The 21205-nt window shown below is 39.4% G+C and overlaps 2 protein-coding genes across 2 annotated transcripts; one reads left to right on the forward strand and one right to left on the reverse strand.

The window, feature by feature from the left end:
- The first annotated feature begins 12933 nt into the window (after nucleotides 1-12933).
- LOC124183761 (ras-interacting protein RIP3-like) lies at nucleotides 12934-18099 on the forward strand. Its single transcript, XM_046572713.1, has 4 exons — nucleotides 12934-13032; nucleotides 14885-15155; nucleotides 15693-16054; nucleotides 16894-18099. Exons 1-4 carry the CDS (start codon nucleotides 13021-13023, stop codon nucleotides 17044-17046), a joined length of 798 nt encoding a protein of 265 aa, XP_046428669.1. The 5' UTR covers nucleotides 12934-13020; the 3' UTR covers nucleotides 17047-18099.
- A 1471-nt stretch (nucleotides 18100-19570) lies between these two features.
- On the reverse strand, nucleotides 19571-21205 carry LOC124183766 (prisilkin-39-like). Its single transcript, XM_046572725.1, has 2 exons — nucleotides 21065-21205; nucleotides 19571-20285 (listed from the first exon to the last, which is right to left on the reverse strand). Exons 1-2 carry the CDS (start codon nucleotides 21074-21076, stop codon nucleotides 19767-19769), a joined length of 531 nt encoding a protein of 176 aa, XP_046428681.1. The 5' UTR covers nucleotides 21077-21205; the 3' UTR covers nucleotides 19571-19766.

Here is a 21205-nt window from a genome sequence, read left to right on the forward strand (position 1 = left end):
TAGACCTTTTATGGCGCTCAGAGTTTAGGAAACTTTGTGGAGGGGGGGGGGGGGGGGATGAACTTGCCGTCCGTGTGTGGAATTCGCGTGGGGTGTAACAAGTTTACTTGCTAACCTCTTTACCTGTAATACGTAAACTTTTACTTCTGTGGTTGCAACTATGTGACGTGAATTCGCGACTTGTATTAACGTTCCCATTTGATCAACGAACGGTGCCGGGTAATCAATTCATAGTTGGGCATTTCGCCGTAACGCCCTGTATATGCGACGTTAATATAACCGTGGAATTTCATTAGTCAATTAACGCAGCCGCTATTAACACGGCTAGTCCTACAACAGCGTTAGCTACTGCAACGTCGCTTCGAATATTGCAAGCGCTAGTTATTGCGTCTGCGTTACAGATTGGCGAGATGTGCCGTATTAGTAGAGAGGAGACAAAGGGCCGGAAAAGGTACGAGGGCCAAGTGACCCAAAAATAATACCGCGAAAAAAAATATCCCGTATGAAAAATAACACATGTGAAAGTTAATTTCGTTTCATTTTGTTATATATTTTGTCAATTTCTTCTCATGGGTTGTTTTTGTCATGGATTATTCTTGTCTTGGGTTATTTTTCACATGGGTTATTTTTGTTTGAGTTGTTTTGGTCTTCGGTTATTTGCTTTTTGCTTATTTTCTTTGGGTTATTTGTCTCCTGAGTTAATTTTTGTTCAAGTTATTTTTGGCTTTGGTTATTTCCTTTGGGTTGTTTTTACGTTTGGGTTATTTTTCTCATGTGCGATTTTTGTTTTGGATTATTTTAGTTTTGGGTACTCTTCTCTTGGTTTATTTACGACAGGTTATTTTTACATGGAAGATTGAGGACGACAACTGTTGGAGAAACGTGTAAATATAAAAATTTTTAAACACATACACGTGTACCATTTATGCTGCTCTTACAAATAAATTTTACTCAAATATTACCGCTATATTCACAGTGCCATTTCTGTCTTATATTGTCCAATTTAAATAATTCAAATAAAATTCTAAAATAAATTTATATAACTTACTTCAACATCCGTTTCAACACATAATTTGCTCAGTTGACAATTGATCTTCTCTACTTGACGAAACAAAAATCAATGTAGACTTACTATGGAACTGTCTTTTTGTAATCTTTAAGGACTTTAAAATACGGAAAAGTGTTGAATTCAAGCGAAAAGTTGCTAGCGTTAATTTTAACACACGTTCACCGTTCGCGCACTCTGGAGACCAAAAATCAGGCTGTTCAGGAAGTTAGGGTTCGTCGTTCTGTCGCACTGTCCGTCACAAAAACTCGATTACCTATCCCGGAAATGGCGGTGATTAGAGTTCCGACATTTTCAGGGCATTCTCGGTTTTCAAGCAAGATGAGAAGCTCCCGTTCCTATGAGTCACTTCCGGTGTAACCGGAAGTCGGGTCGGGTCCAAAATAAGAGGGTTTCATCTTGGATGGTAATCCGATATACCCTGAAAATCTAGGGTTGGGTACAAAAATGCGAAAGACCAAAACGTCGACGGCACGAAATCTCGAAAGTCGAACAACCGACAGTTCAAAACGTAGAAAGTCCATAAATACGAAAAGATGACTTGCGGAAAAATAAAAATTGAAGCACAATAATGTGTAAATAAATTTATACCGACATTTTTTATTTCTTTTTTCGTTGCTAATGACCAAAACTAATCGTGGAAAACTAACTTTTTCGGTTTCGCGGCTTGTCGAAGTATTAACCGTTCTCAATTTTTAATTTCGAAACTTTCATTTTTCTGTATCTCCGCATTCTGTGCTTCGGTCATTCGGAACACCGACTGTTCTGAAAATACTTTTTCGGAGAAGAGAGCGTTCGGTGAAATGAACTTTCGAGAAAACAGTTATTCATATTACTGAACTGGGTGACTTATCGAAAATCCCAACTTCGTTCATTGTTTTAAAATTCCTACATCGAAAATTTCGGCTTTTCGATCACTCGACTTTTTGGTCCTTCAGGATTCCGACCTCCACCCAAAATCTAAAACCTCTTTAATCAACCGTTTCGCATATTAGATTCACAACGGCATGACTATATTCCAATTAGATTAATCAGTTTCGCAATTTTTATTTTTTAAAAACCGTAAAAAAAAGTACCGGTAAAAAATGGCTTGCTGGATTGTTAGTAACAAGATAATACATTTTTATATTTACAATCAAGGTTGAACGAAGCAAAATTTCTAAACACGGTGCCTGGGTGTTGTGGAAATTTTGAAATCGCGATGATGACCGCAGTCCGCGAACCGGATCACTCAAAGATCGATACCGACAATTTCACAAGGGTGAATAGGAAATCAACTGATCATTTCACCAGCCCATTCGACGCTCGGTAGAGAAAATTAAATATCAAGGACTTGTGTAAAGCGGTGAAATTAGATTTGCCCGCTGCCGGCTGTTTTCGGTAGAGAGGGTGAAAAAATATTGGGCGAAATTGAGTGTCAGGCTCGTGGTATTGACAACGAAGAAATCGAGGTGAGAATCCCTTTTTTATTCTGGCCACGATTATTATTTTCGGAACGTTTTTTTAAATTTAAGTTATTCAAACAACGTAACAATAATAAGGTGTAACGCAAAAATAGACAAAAATATTATTCTTCATTGTTATCATATTTTAGGTGAAAAAATTCGATAACGTCTACACGTTTTTCGCGATACTTTTCATCGCGATTAAAAGGCAAGAGTTCTCGAAAACGAGCGAGTGAAAAATCTGAAACCGATCGGACTTGGCAGCCAAATGAAAAATTTTTGAAAAGAAATTTTTTTTATACCTTTCGATAAACAAAAAGGTTCTACTTTTTTAAACCTGAATATATCAACTGGGAAAACCATAACGGTTTACTTAGAAAAATTAATAAAGAGAAAAAAGTACACATTCGTCGTTAAAATATTGCTAATAGATTCATTTCCGGTAGAATCGGAAGTTCAAATTAAGCGGAACCCGGCAATTTTTCATGCTTATCATGTGATTGTAAACTTCTGAAGTTTCAATGTAAGCTGAGAATAAAACTAATTGAAAAATAGCAAACTGAAATTAAATACGCGTATCTGTGACTATAATTTTCACACTTTTTTGGAAACAATTTTAAGGGACGATATTCCAACCACAGCGAAGATTGTTTTGGCGTTATCCTTGAATGCTTTCGTGAGAATTTTTTGGTATTGACGATATTTTGGATTCTGTTTATCGTGTTCAGACGTTCAGCTTTTCCAATTCTCCAGAAATCTTCGACTTATATGCTATTATTAAATCAATTTCAAAGCTACTTTTGTAGCTCGAGGATTTTTCGCTTACAATGTAGAAAAAACGTCACACAGTGTATAATTAACCGAGTTTCTGGATCAGATGTATCTTGATTTTATCCTCATTGTATTATTTCGTCCATTACAAATGAAATAATCATTTTTTTCACCGTGTTGCACAATGAAAACCACAAACTCTTACAATTTTTCCTGTTTTACCGAACAGTGATGGATGAATTTTTTATTTCAGAGCCAACTTATAGGAGTATCTCTTGAACGGCGGAGAAGACAAAGTTCCGACCCGTTTCTTTGCAATAAATATGGACACTTTTATTTTACACCCAAACAAAGGATCGGCAGAGGCAACGAAGCGGGAAAAAAATGCCTAGCGTAGTTTCCGGCAAGCAAATTTTCGTGCTGCGTCACGGAAGATAATGTGTTTACGTTTGATCCGGTCTACCGCTGGACGCATGAATATAACGAAAAAATTAGGTGAAAAAAAATGATTTCCAACATGATCATCAATCGTCGAATGATTATTTCCAAATCTACCGTTAACCATTTTCGATTTAAATCCTTGAGCCCCGTAAAAAGCCAATGGAATCGAAATTTTCTTTGAATTCAAGACTTGAAAACCCGCAACTCGTATCATAAAAGCTCTGTTTTATCATACATTCCGAATACTGTTTACGAAATATTGATATTGCAGCCAAATTGAAAGATGTTGTCTCGTTGAATTTGAGTAAAAAATTTGTCCGAATTTAAGACTTATCGAGTTGAAAATACGAACATAAAACCTTGAACGGTAATTGATTTAGTTTCGTTCGTGAGTGATGATGAAACTTTTCCCATTTTATTCAACCCTCGTCATATTGTAGTGATATTAAACTCGTTTACCGCGCATCGGATTTTATACGCGGGCATGCAAAGAGATCCGAGATTATCGCTAATCCGTCAGAGCAAAGAGAAGGGTCAGGTTAAAATTACACCGTGGAAAATTGCCGGTTAAACAAACAATATGGTGAATTAATTCCTGGCAGTTTTTTACAAATATTTTGAAGACGTATTAAAAATGGCTGAATTGGTTGATTTATTCACATGTAAAATCCTCATTTAACACTTTATTAGAATCATACAAATAGCTGAACTCTATATGTTGGAAGATAAATGACACCATTTTTTTTTTTTTTTTTCACCGCCGTTTGTTTCCTTCGAGACGCGAACCTGCCAAAGAAGGGGTTGTATTCTCGCCAAGACGTCGTTTATGACGGGCCTAAACTTTCCGTCGTTAAACAGGCCGTTGAAATTTCCAAGTTCTGACGCGGCAACGTTAATGCAAGCTGCTTATGAAGTCTCGCTTATTCGGACAAACAATACGCGTCGTATGATATTCATTTAAACACCTAATTAGCTCTCGGGGAAATGAGATAGTGCAAAAAGATGCTTCCTGGAAAACATTTCGCAATTTCCAAGTGACATTTGACGGTGATATTAGAAAACTTCGCGGAAATTCGCGATAAATTTCGTTATTTTAAACGTGCAACAATTATGCATTACAACACAATTCCACAAAGATAAATGACTTTCGAAAAAATCGATGTGGTGAAAACAAATCTCTGACGCAAGTTGTTTCCTCTTTTAATATGTCAACGTTATTTATACGTAAAATCCGAAAAGTTTTGTATGACCTTCGCAAAGTGTATTTTTTTTTTTTTTTTTCTTCTTTATGTAACGTTCCGACTTATTCCGGTTCTGTAATCATAAAATCGGGGACATCCTGTAATAACTGATCAGACGATCGATAAATTTATCGATAATTATCCCAGATCGACGTCTCAGATTAATTACAGGGGTAGACAGAATGCAGAAATTTATACGAAGCAGCCGACATCGTTAAGCGGTGGTAGAATAGCCTTCATTAAAATTCGAAAGATTCTAATGATCGTGAGCCAAAGGCTTTCAGTAAGATCTTGCAGGCTTTTCAATAAGACTCTTAAAATTGGTCCGATTAAACGCCGCTCGGCTTCCCTGAAACAATTCGCGAGTTGTAGGTGAAGATGAGGTGAATATCTCCGGAAATTCGGAGTCTCGAGAGTAAAGTAGACGAAACAAGTAGGTTGATGAAAAATATACAGCCGAAGGAAATACTTGTGATCATAAATGTGATCAGAGGAAAAAGGAGATGAATGGGAAACCGGCAAATGCACTAAATTACCAAATTAACTTCATAATAAGTATTACATGGAATTTCATCGTTTTCCGCATGTTAAACTCTAGACGACCAAATTTCCCGAAGGATTTAATTGTCCCAGAGGCGCCATTCGCATGGTTTTAATGAACGAGTATTCACTCCAGAAACTTTCTAATATGAGAACAATCTGGAGTTTCGACCGATTTGAAAACACCTATTTGCACCAATTCCTGCCAGGTAACGTCATCTACATCATGTAAGGTCATTGAGGTTGGCGGAGGAGATGAGTCCATAGACTTAAAGTGGCCATGTCCGGTTACGTACCTAACTTTTATTTGTTAGAAATAATAATTTTTTCTGTAAATTTTTCTTGCACAAAGGAATTCTGGATATAGAATTAATATTTTTCTAACGCCCAAACTATTCAGGGCTCAGGATCGTGCCCATGGAGACTTTTTTTCCGAATACCTAGATCTACAACGTATAAAAATCCAGACGATTTCACTGAAACCCAATTTCCGTGAGGTTGTTGCGAGGTTCTTTATACCTGCGGTAAGATCCAGAACACCATGCGATTCCTGTAAATTTCACTGGAAGATATTTAATCTCTTCGGAAATATTGCAGATGGCTAAAGGTGAAGAGAAAAACAAACACTACCAATAATTCTGTATTGCCAATGATTGGTCGCTATACAAGTAGAGAAATGTGCGTTACGTAGAAATATGAGAAATCAATATCGAAGCATCGCCACTTCCGAAAATGGCCACCACTATGAGTAGGCACTACTCGAATAACTTTGCTGGGAGGTTTGACGAATCATCAGAGATTGTTGGGATCCCAAGTCCCAGAGTTTAGGGTTAGAGATCAATCTTCCTATTACGAGGTGATGAGATATCTTGTGCATTCTATTCCCTCCACGGTAGGTTTCATATTGAATATATTAACGTTTTTTTTTTTTTTTTTTTTGCTTTTTTGCTGACGTTTAAGTGCTTCCAGAGTAAAGTTCTCCACATTGGTAAAGAAAACCGTGGGATTTTTGCCAAGCGTAATCCCAATGCGATGTAACTTCACAAGGGGATCAATAGATGCTTGCGAAAAGTAGGAAAAGCAGGTGGATGAAGGGGTGAATATGGACTCAACGACGCAAAAATATTATCTGCAGGAAAACTCAGCTGGTGTAATTCAAGGGATAAACCGATGTCTCGAGTAGCCGTATTAAACACTGTCTGCAACGTCTTTGGAACAAAATCACTCAACCCCCTGACGTTAGAGGCAAACAAATTGAAAAGTGTTCCAACGTCAGTGAAATCCGTGGTACGAATGCACCAGTGATTTTTCCCCGGAATGCGGTATATACGTTAGAGAAGTAAGAGGTCGTGGATAATTGATTGGAGCTCGAGAGGCGAGTGGCAGTTAGTCAATCGATTAATTCGGTCAAATACGTAAGGCCGTTTGCGACGAGGAGAGCAATTAGAATATCAACTTGACTGACCGAGCACCCGAATGTATTTGCCAGACTAAAAGTATTTGTCGAACACTAAAGCCTGATACACGATGTTAATGAAAAGTGACTTGTGTTCCAGATGTCGTTTAGGGTACTCATCGACTTTTAATTACGACCGTGCGTGATAAAATTTATAAAAATCAAGTCAAATTAGATGTAGTTTGTGACGATTTATATTTTGAAATATGATGAGAGACAGAGAGGGAAGGAGAGACGAGAGAAATGATAAGACGTGTTTAAAGTCAGTGAGTTGAAGCGCAAATCCTGATCAGGTAAAAATTTTAAGCCGAGCATAGTACGGAGAAAAAGAAAAAACCTCACTCGCAACGTTTTATCCGTTTTTAAACATCTTCACCGTATTGTATATATACACCTCGTTGAAAGCCTAGCTCGTATAAATTTTATTTCACCGACAATTTTCTCCTCACAATCTAAGCAAACGGTCAGATCTCTCAATTTTATAAGATAAACTATCACCTTTGTTATGTATCATTTTTAATCACATTTTCGCCCATCGTTTTATCTTTTCATTTATACCTACGTGTGTTTTTTCTTATTTATTTATATGTGTGTTTAGACCAACAGGCTGGGTTTGTTAGTCCTGAGACGCGTAGGTTATATTGCAAAATGAAAAGACTAATTCAATTGATGGTGGATAAATAAAAGGAATAAAAAATAGAAGTTCCAAAATTATATAAAATACTCAATTTCTATCGATGTTTTGATATCCGTGTTCTCGAATTCATTTTTGAAGAGTTACTTTTTTTCACACGATAAAAGTTCTCTACACGTATAATATATTTACACTCTATCGTTTTCAGAATACCCACAAATTCCTCACTTTTTGCGCGACAATGTAATAAAGCTGCTGCCGAAAAATAGGTGCAACGAAAAAAAAAAAAATAATATGTAAATATTTTCCCACGTTACGGTGTTTAAGGCCGATATTCATGCGCATACATTATACGCGGCTGGTTATTCACCGACAGCCATCCATTCCAGGACCCCTGAGTGCTGGCAGTGTTTTAGACCAATGATAAATGGTTCATAATCCTGGAGACGGGAATTGTCATCGAGACTACAAACCGAGCAGCATTTCGCACCGCATGAATACACGTGGACGTAACGACCATTCATCCCGGTATTTATCGATGGAAATTTTTCTCACCCCTTCGCGCCGGATGAAAACACAATAGTCAGGCACTCGTCTGACTCTCTTCAGCCGTAAATAAAACCAGACCCGTTTGTTTAACGGTTCGTTTCGAGAACATCGCCAAGTGGCCGAACGTCAATTCACTTTCAAGATAATCGAAGAGATAATTGAGTTTTTAAGTTTTTTTTTTTTTTTTTTTTTTTTTTTTTAATTCTTACCTCACCTGCAAAAGTTAAATCCCGTGAGAGGAAAATTTTCTCGACTCTTAACTCTAACCAACCTTGACAGGATTTTTCGAGTCGATGAAAACATTCGACATATCAGTTTTCTTACGACAATGAGAGGCGGTTACTATTGAAGGGTTGAATCAATTCTACGAAATGACGTTCATTCAACAAATAATGCGCGTATTTATTGCTTGTACGATGTTTAAGCTTTACGTCGGTAAATAGCTATCTAATAAAACAGTATTTTGATAAATCTCCTCCGCCCAACGTTGACAGGTTGTGAAGAAATTACAGTATCGACTTCTAAGGGTAACGTTTCTACATCCATTTCAAAGTTCTTATACTTTCCGTCAGTTGCACAGAGTTGATAAAAACACTTGCCGCGGCACTTTATACGGAAAAAATACAAAGCCATCGACACCCTGGTGAACTGAAGGCAAAAAAGAAGCTGACTCCTAGCTTTTTCAATATCTATAGTTGCTACATAAGGATCGTACACAGCATTCGCTGTGAATGGAAAAAGTCAACGTGATATTTGAGGGTAAAAGAAACGAACAGACGTAATTCAGCGACTGTCTAACCAGTGTAACGAAGAAATAACGAGAGGGATGGGATCAGTAGGTGGAGGCGATAAAACAATTTCAAACACAAACTCCGCTGAATGGGAGATTTGTATTCCGCTTGAATAATTATTCGAACGACGGAGGGAATTAGCTCAGATTTTTCAAACGTTTAAAATACCGATGAAGAGAATCCTCGCTTGCACGGGATGTTGATGGTTGGACCAATTGACTACCGCACAGCACGTAATCCTTGTCTGTCGCAGACGAAGATAGCTAATCCCATCCCATTCCAGTATTAGGTTTACGAATCCCATTCTATTCCTCGGTACTGTAACTTTGCGTTACAAGAATATAAAGGGGCCTCGCAAATGCAGCGAAAGACAGAAAATTCGGGGAAAATCGTATATCAGAGAAAATGGGTTCTCTCAAGTTAACGTCTAGAGAAAGACTGAGATTACAATAATGGTGGTGGGCGTAGCAGCAAAGGAATTCATCTATCTGTAACACGCTTTTATCTTTAAGGGCTAAGATTCCCTTGTTTATCCTATACAGGTAAAGGGTAAAAAGTTACCTGTTAGTGACGGACCTCACAGCCGGGTACTAGAAGTACCCAAATTTCTTTTTATACTAGCTATAGGTCTCACAGTCACCCTTCTCGATGGACTCGAAACAATAATAGTGGGCTCGGGGTCGATTTAACGATTCATAATATAGCCACCAGATGTGAAACCGTACTTCAGGGTTTATTGGACAGGCTTTACGTTCATTCAATCAGTCGTTATTCAACGCTTGTGTCAACCTGGGTAACTTTTTAGCGGTTATCCGTTCAACACGGGTCTCGTCGCGAGCAGAACCTGAGTAGGCCCCAAGACGACGTGTACAGGCACCATCTCGCCCGAAATCATCGGTCAGTACCTGCACTATTTTAACCGGGGACTGCAAGCAGCGCCGGTTTCCCGACACGGAAACCACCCCGAGGTAGCTTAGCTACGCCAATTTTGTGTGATTTGTTATTTATTTTCAAGTGTTCTTGATCCGCGGACTGTAATAACCACCTTGGTTTCCCAACGTGTCAACCACCCCGGGTCAAAACCTGAATCATGAGGCCCCGGGAAGGCCAACGCAAAAATCTCTAACCGGCTCTACCCAGTTCTGCTTTCGCATCTAATTACTCGACCACAGGTAACATTAGAAACACGTTCCAACGTCATTTAATAATAAAATCGATCATTATGAGCCTCGATTCTTCGAGTTGATAGCCCCACGTTCACACAGTTCACCGTATCACTCTCGCACACATAACGAGCTACTGTAAACAAGACTCACGTGTTGTCTCTTCCATGTTTCGACTACTACTGATCTGGTTTTGGATTCTGCTCCATATTCTCCTCTCACTTGCTCTCGCGGGGATTTTGAGAACTTTTGAGACTGTATCGTCTCGTTGACCACTCGGCGTAGCGTGCGTGAGATTAGCGTACTTGGATTCATTCGCACACACATCGTAGTATTATAATACATTCCGTCCTTTTGCTACTCTCTAGCTGATCTATAGCGATCGTACACCCCCTCGCCTTACCATACCTCTATGTTATTACATATGGTTTCAAGTAATGCTCGTCCAAACTGTAGTGCCATTGAGTACACTTCTTAATTTCTTACACATTCTCAGGTTGAGATCGCGTTAAACGTCGGATTATAACTTAATAATCACATGGGGCAATAATGGTCTGTGGCAATGGTCGATTACGAAATTATGGATCATAAAGCACTAGTTACAGCTGTTGTTTTCTGTCTATGTATTGGTATGCGTCGCCAACAGTACCTGAGGAACAGGTCCAGTGTTTAAAAAGGCAATGTCATTTGGTGGAAAACTGGACGTTCTAACAAAAAAGCAGTTACATTGGCTGAGTCCCTGATTATCGCAAATCCTTGAAGAACGCTAATTTCTGATATTGATTGAACCAACACTTCGAAACTTTACGAACACGTAAGATCCAAACAGGTGAAATGATACTTGTTTTGTGAAACTACACGACGTTTATAATTTAATGTAAACGAGCAATGTTCGAGCTTTTCTTCATTGCAGCAGGGTTGATGCTGGAACATCGTTGAGCTAGATTTTCAGAGAATTCTTTAGTGGGATAACGAGTCAGAAGACTTGACAGTTAATCAACGTTTCAGCAGGGTGCATTTAATGAAATTTAAGTTCACCGCGGAATCTCCGCAATCAGTGGCTACGGTACAGCACGAAGCGTTGAAATTTGAATCGCAAATCTGAAATAAGAGGCAAGAGCCATCGCATTGGTGTGCGCGGCATGAATCAGTACATTTGATGAGTAAATAAAAAAAAATCGGAGAAGTTGGGTGGAAGTGGCGACACCGGTACAGAATAATTCATCGTTCAAGCGTATGTTTCATAAACGTCATGACCATTACGGAAGTTGAGAATGAAAAAACAGAGGGAAAAGTAAATAAATAAACAACCCAAGCCTGCAACACCGGAGTGTTCTGGAAGGCGTGATCGATACTATATTTCCCTTCGGTTTAACCGATCATAATGTCGTGTATTGATCGAGAAACCATAGAAAATAAAGTAAAATGAGGTTACCGCCATCGCGATGTAGAAATTCACGCGAATTTTCAACGTATTCGATGAAAGGACTCAGCGGCCCAAATCCTAATACACGATCAGAGGAAACACTTTGCTTTTTTTAAAAAATCAATTTATAGCCGCATTGTGTGGAAAATTTTCTCTTGGGAACACAATATTTTTTTGTAAATATCAATATTCGTGAAATATTTGTTTCAAAATCACGAAAAAGATTTAATTGAATGAAATATACTTATAAATACACAATCTCGATTTTAACTTGGTTAATTTAATGAAATAATACTTTTTTTTCATAGTATGATCAAAATATTGAATACCCTCTGGTAGATTCAATTAAATTTCTTCATACAATACACTAAATCTATTCAGAGGATAAAGATTAGTAAAATTTACGAAATAACGAGAGCTACTAATTGATTACCACTATAAAATAATGTTACATTATTCGTGGTCTAATACCATTGAAGCAGCCTGTCAATTCGCTATGGCATGTTTCTTTGTCATTTCTTGATGTGGCAAATAATTCATGTAGCATAAATTACAATCAAACGATAATTTTTTCAACAATCATTATTCAATCTGTACAAAATGATTTCATTCCGTTGATCTGATTTCGCAACTGCAACAGAATCTACGGGACTGTGGTCCCAAACCTTTTCTTAGACATTACTAAAAATTTTGGTTTCTGCGCACTGTAAAATGAACTAATCATAAACTGTTCGTTTGTGTGAAAATAATGTCCGGTCGGATGTATATTAACCAAGAAATTTCGTAGCAAAGAACAGAATTTTGGTCATTACGCCCACATTTATTTATTTATTTTATTTTATTTTTTTTTTAACTGTACTTCGACAGTACGTGATCGATTGACAATGAAAGTCAAGTTCCGCCTGCCTGACCTGGACAGAGATAACACAACGTGTCGAATCGAAGGAGTTATTAATGGCAGCAGCTCCCGAGGTTCGATACAGAATTTCAATTACCCCGCGACAGTTTTTTTGGAGTCATTAGTCATTACCTTCCGATCGACTGGTGCAGAGTGGCATCAAGTATGCAAATTCGGTTTCATACCGAACGGGAATTGAAAATGAGCGACATCGTTGAAGTGGCGCTGTATTTCCGCGAGATGAAAAATGAGGAATCCGTCATAATTTACCGCAACCACTTCGAACGCTTCGTTAATTCGTCGACTCGTGACGCCAGGGACGTAAGTCGAGGAGCACAATCACGGTGTAGTTTCTAAGACAATTGCGATTCCAGCGTCGTATTACTCGGGGAAAGTGAACCTCTCTGATCACCGTTTGTAACCTGCACTATGCCAATCACGTCTCGACGGACTCACTTCCGACGTATATAACTCCCCACGGCATCGTTGTCCTGGTTTAACTCTCAGGAGGGTTACCTGCGAGCAAACGATTCCGATCATACCGCAGTTGCACCTTCGAAGACACGCATCGCTCAGATCGACACTGGTCAAATTTAATCATGGATTTAACGGTGAGCTAAACACGTTTTTATCGAATTAACTCCTTCGGTCACAGTGGAATGCTCAGCGTTCCACCTCAAAAATTTCCATTTCTTGGCCTTATCACAGTTTATTTACAACTTCGAATAGTCCTTGTTACTTCGTACAATCCCAAGGACCACCGAGTAACAAGTTCCTGCCAGAACCATCGAATTTTTATAGTTTTTTTCGATTTTACATCCGCAATATTGAACCCGCCATCTTGGATTTAGAAATTATCAAATTTTGACTTCAGATTCGTGCTCAGCGACCCCAAAAACCCCCCGAGTAACAAAATTCAGGTCAGAATATTGAGTTCAAAAATGTGCAACTGGAAGGGTTGATACATATAAAATAATTCACGTATGTGCGGTGCGATGTATTTGCCTTTTCAAAGTGTTAATGAAGCTCTTGAAATGGAAACGTTTTTTGAAAGACTGGAGTGAGTTGAGAAATTTTTTCCCACAACGCGATTTGTTCGCTCAAAGTATAACCGTGTTTCACAGACATTTCACGATATGTTCAAAGCCTTTGTAATTCTATAAGAGTATTCTGTGACGTCGTCACGTTGACCAGAACGAACAATATTACAATGATTCGAATTCTTTGACCTCAGTTTCAGAATTCGAAGAAAGATCTTGGCGTATTTTATTTAAAGAAAAAGAAAAGAATAAACTATTGAAGTACCCAGGTTATAAGAAAAGACCTAGCGTCCTATTTCAGAGACATACTAGCAGTTGATCGGCCGTGTTGAAAAAAAGGAACCAAATCATTATCTTCACAGATTTAAGTTGACAATAAATCGTGAGTGTACATACTCATGCGAAGTCATCTTCTGGTGAAAGCAGAATCTCATCCGGTTGAACTGGATAACCGTAGCAGCACTTAAATAGTGTTTTTATTACCCAGAGGTATCTGACTGATTAGTGAAATGGAAATGTGATATGAACCTCTCAATATTCCCACTCAAAGAATCCAAAGGAGATTGTATATTTCATTTTCAATTATGGTAACGATCATCAAGTCAGTCTTGACCCATCTCGTTTGATCTTGAACTTACCCAACTCAACATGTCGGGTTTAATTCAACATTAATTATACACAATTAACATAAGCGCATTGTTTGAATAAGAAGATATGAGTTCAACCTAATTGTACTCATGTACTTTGGAATATGATTAATTAATTGTTCTCGGAGAAATCCGTTATGAAAAGATCCGTTGAAGATGGCGAACTTTTCGAGTGTCCATCCTTCAATTCAAAATGTTCTTGAATACCGACTGCATAACTCCGTATTGAATGTCTTACAGGCATATTAATCTTATCGTCAGAGTCTGCTTTTTGCGAACGGTACAATGACCTAGCATTCTTTGCAACCCTTGGACTTTGCAAAAATTTCGAAACTTGAATTCGACGATTAACTCGCATGAGAAAGCGATTAGCGCGATGTTCATGAAAGCTATAAACCGTGTAGATTTCCAGTGGCGATATACAAACGATTCAGCGTGGTGAATGATTAAGGCTCGGTAGTGCGTGATCGTTCCACGCCGCTAGTCGAAATGCATGAATATTCAGTGGAACAGGTTGCCAACGGTAGTTGTGGCTGGCGATAATCCCTGAAAATTTACGTGAAAAATCCGGTAAATCCTGAAAATAATCGAAAGCTCTACAAGCTTGCAAATGAGCGGCAGAATGCCAAACGATGCGAACTGTACTAACAAAGGGAAAAAGAACCGACAAGCCAACTCTTGGCACTCGGCACTCCTGCACTTTCCAATTTTCACAACTTTCCACGTACTTCGAACCTAATTCGTAAAAATGACCACTGATTTCCATCCTCCTGCAGAGAAACGCAATCGCCCTTGGGCTGTTCTGCGTTTTGGCGACCGCTGCGGAACCTCCGGTACCACAAGGCATCAGAGCCTCGAATGTCCTTGGAGGTTCGGGACAACACGCCTCCTTTAGCTTCGTAAGGCCCGGACTCACGCAGACCTCGTACTCCTTCAACGGGCCCAGTTCACATCAAGCCTTCAGTTCCAGCATCGGCAATCCTCAGCTTGCCCAAAAAGTGCTGCCCAATGTGGCCCAAGCCTTGGCCTACCGGAACCCTGGACTAGGTAACGAAAAATTTATCTTTTTCCTATCCAAGCTAGGTATACATCAGAGGAGAATAAGATTATCCAGTCTTGTCATTTGTCAATCTTGGTTACTTTATCCAACGGGTAATACAATTACTTTCTCAAATTTCATAGTGCCACAATATGATTTATTGACTTGACAAGTATTTATACGTTTGCTTACGATCAGGCTTCAAGTACAAATGAGATTGGCAATGAAAGTGCCTGTTAGTGTTAGAAACTATATGCAATCATCTCTGTATCTGATCTGATTCGTCCGAACAGTGAAGCTTGCATCGTGCTTAGTTCAACGATTGAATCATCAAAGCTTGACTAAACACGTTTTGCATGCTCTGTCGATAAAATGGCGAAAAGACACTGTTCCGAATATGTTTCGGTTGTTGAACGTACTGCTCCGTTCAAAAGTAACTCGAAAACCTGAAAAAGTTTCAAACCACGTTCGGTACGAAGTTCCGAGGTCTTCGCCTGGTCCGCTTTACTCGACCTGACTTTTCACCGCCAATTAACTTTTCCCAGGCTACTTTCCAACTGGCCCGATAACAACTGCGTACGCTTCGTCCGGAGTACAGGCCGCACCTGGAGGTCATCCTCCTACTCTCGGAACGCAAGTAGCTTATCAAGGAGCACCGGCTCCTGATCAATCCGAGGCGGCTGCCCTGCGCGCTTACCTTCAGCAACAATACCAGCAACAGTACCAGCAGCAGATTCAGCAACAATACTTGCAGGCCCAACAACAACATCAGCTGCAGAATTCTCAAGCTGCACCGCAAGCACAGCCGGACGCCACGGCTTATCAAGCTCAACTTGCACAGATCCATGCGTTTAGACAGGCGCAAGCGCAGGCTCAGGCCGCTCAATCTTCCGAGCAATTACAACAGGTATGGCAAGCCATTTCGGCGAGGAAGACTTATCACGATTTAATGTGGCTGAAACATATTTTTTTGGAACGAATTAGACTAGTTCGCAGTCAATCGCTGATCAAATACTCTGCAATTTAATTTTGGCGAAACTTTAACACGGTAGAAGGTAAAAAAGTTATTCGGAAAAACAACGCGTGGGATCTTTGGTACCACGTGTTTTTGAATTTCTCTGTGGATTTTTGTCTTAATTCAACAACTTTTTGAACTAATTATGCCGTTGCTTTGTTCTTGTACGAAATTCATTCTTAAGACGTTTTTAATTTGAATGCAACGCAATTTTTTAATATTATTGTACATATTTTTACTGGAGTTGTACCAAACTCGTATTTATAACGATAATAATATCAATTTGAAATTGGTTATACGAAGCACGATCCATTGAACAAAAAAAATAGGGTAACGTGTGTACGAAACAAAGTTCCGAATCGATACTTGTGGGTGATTGATGACGCAACACGACCATTTATGGATGAAGTAAAGCTACAGTTCAGAAATTTTTTGATACATTTCAAACGAGTTTGAAAACTTGCGTAAATAGAAAGAAGAATGTCTGAGTAATACGGAAAGGCTTTCAAAGTAATTTATAGAAACTTTCTCTCCAACTTAGTTTCGAACTTTTTTCCCAGAAATATCAGAGATTTTCTTATAAATTGTCACTTAAAGAAAAAAAAATCCTTCCTTCGGTCCTTTGACACTAAATTCGCACTATTAAACAAATCGCAGCTGAATTGACACTTGGAAAAGTTTTTACGCCAAAGCTCGAATGTTGCGTACTTTAACATCAACTCTTTTTCCAGATACCCGAACAAATACAGCTGCAACAGCGAGAACAACAACAACAACAGCAACAACAACAGCAGACTCAGAACTTACTCGGCGTCGCTTATTCATCAGCCCCTTCGGTCGCTCACGTGAAAGTGAGCGGAAATGGATACAATTTTGACTTTTAAATAGCGTGCGTTTATTACGTGAATAGTATCGGATTTTTTGTATATAGTACACGAACAAGCCAAAGTGCTTGTGCTTTATATCATCGTTATAATGCTTTTTATACGTTGCATAGTTTTGTCAATTAACGTCTCACTTGACACTATTTATTCCTTTATTATCATCCGCACTAACCTGTATGATATTGGTCAAATTTGTACTTTGTTACGTCAGGATGTAAATCGTTGGTTGAATATCGTATTCGTGGGAGCTTCTTCCTTGAAACGGTTATTTTTCGAAATCCGTCTCATCGCAATCTTTGTACTATGAAATTGCGTGCAAACTTAAATGTTACAAATTGCAGATTCGAGACTTATATACTGCATATTTTGTAATCCAACCTTCAGTAACATTGACCCTGATGTCAAAGCTATGACGCGAAGTCGATGAAATGAAGAAGAAGAAGACAGTTGGTCCTATTATCGGTAATGCCATTATCCAAGTCGTTTTTTGAGAAAATAAAGTAAAAAAAATTGTACAACGTTTCGTCATTTTTTTAAACCGATTTGCATTTGTCGATACGGTATTTGGAAAATAAGATTCTTCGTGGATTCTTAAAGTTAAGACAGGACGGTGATTGTGCGGATAAAAAAAGACGTGGATAATCTTTGAATGAAAAGATTAGATGCCCTCGCAATACGGTTCATCAGATATTGTGTATCTTTTTGCCATAAAAAAAAAGAATTAATGTTCTTAATACACGTTAAGATTTAAGCAGTCATAACCCCACATGGTTATTGCATGTACAAATATTGAAAAACGCGTTCAGCTATCAAATTTATTCAGTAAGCTGCTGATACGTCTCCAAACATTTTCTGCTGGAAATTTAGTCGTTTACTAATTATACGGTCCGTTTTATATTCCGATCATACCTCACGAGACGTGACCAAGGAAATGATTTCATACCACATGTCAGAGAGCCGTGTTCATCCATTAGACTTTGAACTCTACAGTAACATTCAATCTCAAGGTATCGTTGCCGAAATGGATTTTACCATACTCGAACAAATTGAGAAAGTAATAAAATAAACTCAAACATTGGAAATCACATCTGTATCCAGTTGCTTTTTACACAGGCGTATTGTTGACGAACATTTATCAAGTTTGAGAGACCGCACTGGAATCCCCAATGAGAAAGTTTCAGAAAATTTTTCAACCGCGTGAGCTTACCTCGATTCCCAAAGCTTCCTAACTTGGTTGGAAAACTCATTACTCTCTGTTATCCCAGCTGCAGAATTCGTTATCGACATAATTTGAACTTGTATAATCTATTCAGGTTAGCATTATACTTTTCCTTCGAGGCCTTCGTTTGACAATTCCCCTGAAAACGGTCTGACCGTTCTCATTAATAATTAAAGTATGCAAAACGGATGTAAACTGTTACCGTGACAGTTACGTTTCAATGAACTCTTCAAACTTTTAACTGCGACGCTAAATTTTCATTATTACTCATAACTTTCGAAAAAATTGCTACTGCTCGAAGGAACGCTGGAATGAAAATATAAGATCTCACCGAATAGATGATATCTTCCCACACGGAACACTCCATATATCGCAAGTCTATACAGCATCGACAGCTCCATGAAATATCCATATCCACGGTGCATCTCTAATAGATGTCTAAAGAAATCCACAATATCTACGGTCAGATTAAAGACGGTGATGGATATCTATCCATGCACATAAATAGTGGTACTACAGACAACCACCAGGTGGCGAATGGTCGCCGGTCTCTCTCGCCACGAAATATAGCTCCAAATTATACAAATCCCCATCATTTCTCCGAATCACATCCGGTATCTACGTGCTTGATCGTTCTTGAGTGCCTAGTCTATATTACCTAGATCTGGTACTTATTGTCCGCGACAAAACAAAATTTGCACATGATACGTAAACAGCACTAGATGGTATAAAAGTAACGTCGATCAAAGGGATTAAATTCTTCCCTACCAAATCCGTGATATCTCCGATGAAGATGTGTGTGGACATCTAGTAGAGTTCTGCTAGATGTACAACAACCGGACTTTTGGATCATTACTAGAGCTCTCTATTGTACTTCATTTCGGTTGAATTGAATGTTTAATAGACGTATTTACATATCCATGACGGGATGTCCGTGACAATGTAAATTCCCTGAGTGGGTTGTGCACAAGATTGACTTGAGTAACATTTTATATTAACAGATAGGCGTTGTTTCGCGTAGCCGTTATCCATTCCACATAAAAATTTATCATGCTGACCACGTGGTCTGTGTTTGTCCCGTTGAGCAGTGGTCGGTACTATGACAATCAGTGAAAATTGTCAAAATCGGCGATGCTAATAGAAATTGACCAAAATCAACCGATTTGGACTATGTGGCATATTCGGTAGCTGACGTCAGACGGTGTTCGACTGGCACCAAACTGTAGTCCATAGAACTCACCGCGATACTTTTCCTACAGCGTACTGCTACACAAGAGTATCATTGTAAAAGACAACAGCGCAAGATTGATCCAAACGGTTCGTTTACTTGAGGTATAAAACTTTTGGGTACATGTTTACGGATACGTCGACACATTGCAAGCGAGCGTGCACACGGCAAAACGTATAATCTAGGAACTGTTTTAATAGTATTCTAAGCCATGCTATAGACCATGAAATTGCTGGGTGGGTGTTCCGTCTATCTCCCGAGGGTTCGTCATCCTCAGTATCCATATCCGGTACCCAGTTCGCTGAAAGACCCGTGTGCTGGGTGGTGGCCAATTGGCGAGGTCTGGTAGGCCAGGGGCTGATGCTGGTAGTTCAGGGGTGCCTGATACCCGGCGCCATAGCCGCCGTTGAATCCGGAGAACCCGGAGTATCCATTCCTCAGTACCGGGGATGCGAATGTCGGCGTTGGGTACGACAGGCTCCTCGGGGCGAAACCGGAAACCGAAGGGTAGGAAACGGCCCCTGGTGTGTTCCTTCCTCCATAGCCGTAGGGAGAGCCGTAACTTGCGGGTCTGACGACCACGTGTCCCGTTGGAACTCCGGAAGAGTAGGAACGACCAGTTGACAATGGATAACCGGACGTCCCGTAGCCGTAGGGAGACGAGTATGAGGAACCGGCCCTCAGGAGTCCTGGATTTGAAACGTATGAGGTCCCAATCGTCGGTCCCACGGGGTGACCACTGTTTATGAAACCGGCATGAGTGGCCACTGCCAAAGCGGCGAATACCACGAGCTGGAATCGATGGTTTGGTGGTTAGATGGCGACAAGGTGAAAGCGGTGAGTAAGCTCTTCGTGTAAGTTCCGATGGTGGGTATTCCGCAGGGGATGACCACTGTTGAATTCTACTGCATACTAGTCGTTGAATTGGTTTTGTGTGATTTGGAATATGTGAGGACGATTGAGAAATACTGCGCAATTTGGGCTGGAGGATTCTGAGTTCTTTGGCAGTGGTATAAAACGTCACAAGTCATCGAGTGTAAGAAATCGATTGATTGGAATTTTTCGGAAGTCGCGTGAAATATTTTCGAGATTAATGGACCACGCTATTTGAATCGGAATTGAGGAAAAGATGATGATCTGTTTCAATAATCTCCACCCGTAGTTTTCACCCACATGACATAGTGAAAATTAATGAAACAACATTTCCACCATGTAATAGAAGTGAATCTAATTGTATTTTCAGAACACGATCTAATATATCAACCATTTGGGAAACGGTTTAATTAAACTTTGGCCTTTTCATCAGATTCTCCTTAACTTTTTTTCTTGTAACTTTTGATTCCGATAACGGGACCCATTGATCGTTAAATGAAATCCTCGGGATGCGAGAGCTTCATAAGAATCACTTGAAATCCCGTAAAACTTTCAAAATTCTCGATAATTTAAACAGTGGTAAATTAATGGAACCTTTGTTCGATCAATCGAATCACATAAATCCCTGCCGGTGGGATTCGAAGCGAGCGAGTTGTGTTAGTCGTCTTATACAAGGTATTAGGAGAAGTTTCACTCACTTTGAACGTCATCCTGGTAAAGTTGGCTCTTTCCCGTGAGAGATTATATTGCCTTATCTGACTTAGTGGCGAACTTTTTCGCTTTTATAGCAGTTGCCGAGCTCCCAAACCGCGATTCGTCTCTTTTACACCACCCCACCA

This window comes from Neodiprion fabricii, chromosome 5, assembly GCF_021155785.1.
Source record: "Neodiprion fabricii isolate iyNeoFabr1 chromosome 5, iyNeoFabr1.1, whole genome shotgun sequence".
Taxonomy (NCBI): domain Eukaryota; kingdom Metazoa; phylum Arthropoda; class Insecta; order Hymenoptera; family Diprionidae; genus Neodiprion; species Neodiprion fabricii.

Coding starts and splice junctions, on each gene's coding strand:
- LOC124183761 (XM_046572713.1), top strand. Junction 15,156..15,692: donor CTACCGGAACCCTGGACTAG/GTAACGAAAAAT, acceptor AACTTTTCCCAG/GCTACTTTCCAACTGGCCCG. Junction 16,055..16,893: donor CTTCCGAGCAATTACAACAG/GTATGGCAAGCC, acceptor CTCTTTTTCCAG/ATACCCGAACAAATACAGCT.